This window comes from Telopea speciosissima, chromosome 4 (genome assembly GCF_018873765.1).
Source record: "Telopea speciosissima isolate NSW1024214 ecotype Mountain lineage chromosome 4, Tspe_v1, whole genome shotgun sequence".
Taxonomy (NCBI): domain Eukaryota; kingdom Viridiplantae; phylum Streptophyta; class Magnoliopsida; order Proteales; family Proteaceae; genus Telopea; species Telopea speciosissima.
Window position 1 is genome coordinate 54,304,597 of NC_057919.1, and position 6,158 is coordinate 54,310,754.

General features: G+C 37.3%; 1 protein-coding gene across 3 annotated transcripts; it reads right to left on the reverse strand.

Moving 5' to 3' along the window:
* Positions 1-792: 792 nt before the first annotated feature.
* On the reverse strand, positions 793-5,791 carry LOC122657713 (peptidyl-prolyl cis-trans isomerase FKBP62-like). Of its 3 annotated transcripts, none has more exons than XM_043852506.1 (13): positions 5,500-5,791; positions 5,295-5,381; positions 4,099-4,359; positions 3,932-4,006; positions 3,756-3,836; positions 3,477-3,671; positions 3,291-3,380; positions 2,998-3,173; positions 2,769-2,891; positions 2,507-2,653; positions 2,272-2,399; positions 1,213-1,333; positions 793-1,123 (listed from the first exon to the last, which is right to left on the reverse strand). In XM_043852506.1, exons 1-13 carry the CDS (start codon positions 5,672-5,674, stop codon positions 1,070-1,072), a joined length of 1,713 nt encoding a protein of 570 aa, XP_043708441.1. In that variant the 5' UTR covers positions 5,675-5,791; the 3' UTR covers positions 793-1,069. The 3 variants fall into 3 exon arrangements, with proteins under 3 accessions (XP_043708441.1, XP_043708442.1, XP_043708443.1); XM_043852507.1 differs by having other exon boundaries at positions 793-1,105; positions 5,500-5,790; XM_043852508.1 differs by having other exon boundaries at positions 793-1,113; positions 1,204-1,333; positions 5,500-5,789.
* Between the last annotated feature and the right edge of the window lie 367 nt (positions 5,792-6,158).

The window sequence follows — 6,158 nt, forward strand, 5'->3', positions numbered from 1 at the left end:
TAGTCACACTAATTCATAGAATTGCATCAATGGCTAAAAATATCCATCCAAGTCATAATTTTTAACAGTGACACATTCATATTACACCAAACCCTCAACCCACGACCTTCCATTTTGTTGATCAAATAGAGGCGACCATAGGATCCAACAGCACTCACAACACAATGAACTAAAAATATACACATTTCTAACAATTAAAGAAGATATACAACCTTAATAACAAGCGATATTGCAGTAATTTTGATGAAAATGGACCAGTGTACCTACACAGTAGATTCCATTTTTTTGTGCTACTAGCACAGAAAAACATAAAAAAAACGTTTCTCCAAAGTGTTACCAAACAAGCACTAAACGATTTCGTTCTCTAGATGTTTCTGTTATCATGGCCAGGTCTACTTACATCAATTGTCAGCTCGAAGATGATGAGATGATACAATTCTAGCAACTGCAAGGATGGAACTTGAGCAAATTTGATACAAAACAATTGGCGCAAAATAGTTGAACACTCTTTATTATTCTCCATTAAAATTTCAAACTTGAATTTGATTAGGTATGGTACCAGTCACCGATGCTTAATTGTGTTTCTGCATTCTGTTAGTTAGAGACCGCTCAAGCATGTAGTTGCAAGGAAGGTGTAAAACTGCCAACAGCAAAGACTTCATAGCTTTTGCTTGTTGCCCAGAGAATAGATTAGCTTCACAGTAACAGCCACGGTTAACTCGCTGCCGCATGATTCAAACTCATTCATCTGTTATAAACCTCATTGTTTCTGCTTAGTAATTAAGACAACAGTAGAAGAATGGGAATTTGACCCTTTAACGTTCCATTATTTTCTCCATAAAAGAAAATAGTCCAGTTAGTCAGCAATAGCCTGATTTAACTTTCAACATTGTAATTCTATAATCCACAATAGAATTGTATCAAAACTCCCAATCCTTCTATTTCATTCCACATAAAATGTAAAACTGGAAAAAAAAAAAAAAAAAAAAAAAAAACTGGGTAGTTAATAAAATCCACCAAGTTCCCTCATCTCTCCACACCACACAATCAATTGTTGTCGTCAACATCTTTAAGCCTTGCTGTCAATGCTCATGGGCTCAGTTTCCTGCTTCACTGCGGCTTTCTGGAGGAAGATTGAATTAGATTAATTCTGTTAAGACACTTGCAGTCAACAACAAATGAAACAAATGATCATTTCAGAACCACACTTACGTTTGCTTCAGGCAGCTCTAGCTTGCTCATCTTTGCAAACATATTACCATAGAACTTCGCATCTTTCTTATTGTACTCTTTTACCTTCTCCTTGAGAACCTTGTATTCCAATTTCACATCCCTGTGTTACACATCCCACAATGAGACCGCTAAATGTACTGACAGAAATTTTCAAAAGATTACCATAATACCATGTGTAAATATAGTGGGCTGATTTTGTATGATTTTAATTTCATTAATAGTCTACAAAATATAGATCAAGAAAATTGTTTTGGTTGCATCAATATGAAATATTTCAAGAATAAGAAAATTCCATCTGATAGGGGAAAGGGAGGTAGTAGTGGGGGTGGTGGCAAGATAGTGATTTTGCTTTCATTTCTTTTTAAACATGTCAAATAACACATTTAACCCTATTATTAACACATGTTCATTAAAATGGAGCACAGAATGGACTTGAAATTGATTTCAATCAGTTTCACCATTGAAACAGTTACCATGAAATTAATTTCAAATCTCTTATTTAATGAAATTCACAACAATAACAAAAAACTCAGCCTTATCCCAAATTAATTGAATCCAAACAAAACAAGGTAGAGAAAACTGAAGTCTTACACAAAAAAAGGGAATGAAGAGATGGGAAAAGAGATTAAAAATGAAAAATTTTTGGAAAATGGAAAAAGGAAAATAGAAAATAAAAGATTGAAAATAAAAAGAAAATGAAGGATGAAAGATGACACTAACGAGGAAAGAGGCACAGTTCAGCAAGTCAAGAGAATCTCAGCTAAATGGAGTCTGTTACATGCTTCCCATAATTTCAATTTTCACAATTTTCAATTAATGAACTCCTCTCCCCCCCTCCCCCCTCCCCCAATAAAATTGAAATAGAAATCATACCAAAACAGGCTACACATTTTTTGAATTGTAATGAGCACTCAGCAAAGCTCACACAAAAGTAAAGAAGGAAGGTTGATACCATGGACTAAGTCCTACTCAATCCTTCCATCCAACTTTAGCTTGTGCCATACAATTAACATATGATCTAGAATCTATGACACATACCTGTTATTAGGATCTAATTCAAGTGCCTTCTTAATGTCTAACTCAGCCAGCTCAAGATCCACCAACTGAATATATGCCTGAGCGCGCCTGTAAAGTGCCTTAACACTTGTACTGTCGATCTCCAATACCTGGCAAATATACAACCACCCTCCAGTCAGTGTCATAAACTCAACCTCAACCTCAAACAAGCAGCTACAGAACTAGACTAAAAACATAATTAATTCAATGACTGAACCTTGGTACACAGCTTTTCTGCTTGCTTATAATCCTTCAGCTTAAGCTTGCAGGCTGCATTATTAAGGTTACAAGTGACTTTCAATGCCTTGGCTTGTTTTTTCTCCTCCTCACTAAAGCTGGTATCATACTCAATGTACTTCGCAGCCTATACTCCCAAACATAAAAAACAATATTTCAACATAAAGAATATATTAGGACACTAACTACTTGCACCCAACTAGAACAAGCATTTATTGAGTCAACCTCACATGAAAACTCACCTTTTCATATCTCTTGGAGGCTCTTTCATATTTACCTGCCTTGAACAATAAATTTCCTTCTTCCTTCTTCTTACCAGCAGCTTCTATCTTCTCCTGGGTGTTCATATCCCATGACTCTTTCTCCTGCAGGTAATTACAATGTTAACCTTTTCCTGAATCATATGCAGTGGACACAGATAGATCAGATTATATGAAACATAATTATATGAGAAGAGCTCATGGTGCTAACCTTCACAAAGGATTCAAGCTCAACTTCATAATATACAGTTGAGTTGGGAGGAACCACGACGAGTTCCTGTTGCGATTCAGACGAACCAAAAGCATATTCCGGTGCAACTGTCACCAGGGCAACCTCACCTTTCTTCATGGTCATAACAGCTCTGTCGAGACCATCAATAACTTGTTCTGTTTGAAAAGAAAAGAACAAAAAAAGGATATCCACCGTAAGCTTTAGGCAAAAGCCACAATATGGTATAAGAAGTTTAAGTGTATAATGAAAACATAACAGAGCACAATGTTTACCATTATCAGTTTTGAACTCAAAAAGCTCCTCTTCATCATGGCCCTTCTTCAAAAATACTGTTCCATCTTGTAATTTCCCAATCAACTTCACTGGTAGATGGAAAATAAATTCAACAATGTGAGAAAAAATCAGCTTTCCCTCTAACAAGAAAAAAACCTAAAGCATCTTCTTGTATTATAATTCACCTTTGACAAGAGTTCCATCATTAGGGCGCTCATAGCCCTCTCCTTCTTTGAGGATCTTCTTCAGTACTTTCTTATCATCCGTAACTTCTGTCACAGTCTTCCAAGATACCAACTCAAGAGTTATCTCAAGATTGGCATTTGGTGGAACAGCACCTTCTTCACCAGAGGCTGGCCTTCCCTTCTCTCCAAATGCATCTGTGACCAATTAATAACAGTGATGATAAGAACCAAACCCCAGACAATTGAACACAGCACCATATAACAAACTGAGAAACTTACATTGTGACTTCACTGTCAAGAGGACCTTTTCTCCCTTCTTCATTGTTTTCACAGCATTGGACAATGCAGGACAGAAATACCCTGTTTGCCCAAAAGTAAAATGTCAGAAAAGTCAAAAACATACAGTATGACTGATAAGTCAAAATCCACCATAAAAATAAACCTTAAAAACAGACCTTCTCGGACAGTGAACTCCACTCCATCAGATTTTGAAACCAGAGTTCCATCCTCGAGTCGTGCTTCATATTTCACTGAATATGAGGAGAGTAGCAATGAGAAATCAATTACCACTCATTAACTTTAGATTCAATAGGCAAGCCGGAGGCAGCAGAGAAATACATACCTAGCACTTCATCTGGGTCTCTTGGGTTCTCCCATTTTTCTCCTGCAGTGAGTATTTTCTTGAAAATCCCTCCATCTTTGCATATATCCTTCACACTAACCCAAGTCAGCAGCTCAACATCAAACTGAAGAGTGGCATTAGCGGGAATTTGTGGAGGGGATCCAGTTTCACCGTAGGCCAACTCTGGAGGAATGGTGAAGATGGCATTCTCACCCTTCTTCATTGTTTTGATACCTTCATCCCATCCCTTGATCACTTGACCTGTTACTCAAGAGGGTAAATATCACATCCCCAATGATGAAAATAATCATTAACCTTATACATCCTATTTATGCCAGCAATTCATAGCAACACCACTGCAGGAGGAACCAAGTGGAGACTATACACCTATATTATCGTACTACAATTATTACAAATGGCTTATGAGAGTAAATAGCATCATCAACCCTCGGATGCTAATGGCAACGGCAAATAAAGAAAACAATTTAGCCAACAAAATCTTAGCATCATATAATATACAATGCCAAAAGATTGGCACATGAAAATCCAGAAAACACATACAACACCAACAGCAAATCTTCTGGAAATTCATTCAGATAATGCAAAATCAAATGGAAATTGAGTCAAGTAATGCATGTTAATCCAAATCCTAACTCCAAACAAGATCTATCAGGCAACCAACATGGCATTTTACAAAACGCCTTGACGTCATGACCCTGTAGGTTTAAACAAATCAGTAACAATTCATTAATTCATTAATTTTATGCAGCAAAGGATAGCACCTGTTCCCTCCAAGCCCCACCACCCGCCCCTAGAAAGAGTAATGGATATCGATTAACTATAACTTGACAATCCAAAATAAGAAGTATACCAAATCCCTAAACATAGCTAGAAGGTCTAGCTAAGGACAGTACACTCGAGATTCTCATGGATTATGATTGAACTAAAGACGTTCAGATAACAAATAATCCACAAAGCTATGAATAATGTGATTTTTTATGGTACACTAAATTTAACATCGTTGACAAGCAGACACAATACAGAAATTATCATAGCTAACAATGCTAAGAAATAAAATAGGAAAGTAATGAAAACCCAAAAGAAAACCGGATCACCAGCATAACAAACCCCCGATTATTCCACAGAAATTCGATCGAATAATGAAATCCCACAACGAGTGTCATATGAATTTTTACCTTGGCCAAGAGTGAATTTGAAAGGCGTCCCCCTCTCCCTGCTTGAATCGAACTGGGTACCATCAAGCAATGTTCCAGTGTAATGAACTGCAAATCAACAGAACAATCAACATCAACAAACCCATTCCAAAGACATCCAAAACCAAAATCTATTCTCTTCGAAACCAGACCAAAATTGTGGGATTCAAAGAATCTCAACACATACCTTCAACTTCGTCACCATTTTCTGGGGTATCCCACCCTTCACCTTCCTTGACAAGCTTCTTCTTCAAGCCCTGCTTCCCAATCTCTTTCTCCTCTCCAACTTTCGGGTTAACGTCGGGAAGATCCATCATGTCCTCATTCATCTCATCACCTGCTGGGATATCGAAATCCTCCATGGCTTCACGGTGATATCAACACAAACGAAACAACAAAGAAAGAAAGATATAGACCAGGCGAGCAATGCTAGTTCTTCTCCTTTGAAACGATTGAACCAATTGCTTGTGTAACTTGTTTCCTGTGAAATGATTTTGCAGAGAAGAAGGAACTTTAAGGGGTAAGGTCGCTAGGGTGAGAAAAGACGAGTTGGGTTCTAGAGAGTTCTAAAAGGGTTTAGAGAGAGAGTTGTTGGACGAGGAGGTAGAGAGAGAAACAAGATACGAAGGGTCAGGATGGTTCCAGAGATATCTTTTGACGGGGTTTAACAGCTTCTCGATTCTTGTGCTCATCTGCTCATGGATGTGAAATGAAAAAATAAAAAAGTCTTTTTTTTTTTTTTAGTAGTCGAGGAGCTTTCGGCATCGGCATTGATGATTGAACATAATTGGATCATTATGTATTTAATAATATCGGCTACTTCATTTGGCACATATGTATATTTTG

Coding starts and splice junctions, on each gene's coding strand:
- LOC122657713 (XM_043852506.1), bottom strand. CDS start 5,674: ATGGAGGATTTCGATATCCCAGCAGGTGATGAGATGAATGAGGACATG. Junction 4,360..5,294: donor CAAATTCACTCTTGGCCAAG/GTAAAAATTCAT, acceptor CTTGAGTAACAG/GTCAAGTGATCAAGGGATGG. Junction 1,334..2,271: donor GAATTAGATCCTAATAACAG/GTATGTGTCATA, acceptor TGTGTAACACAG/GGATGTGAAATTGGAATACA.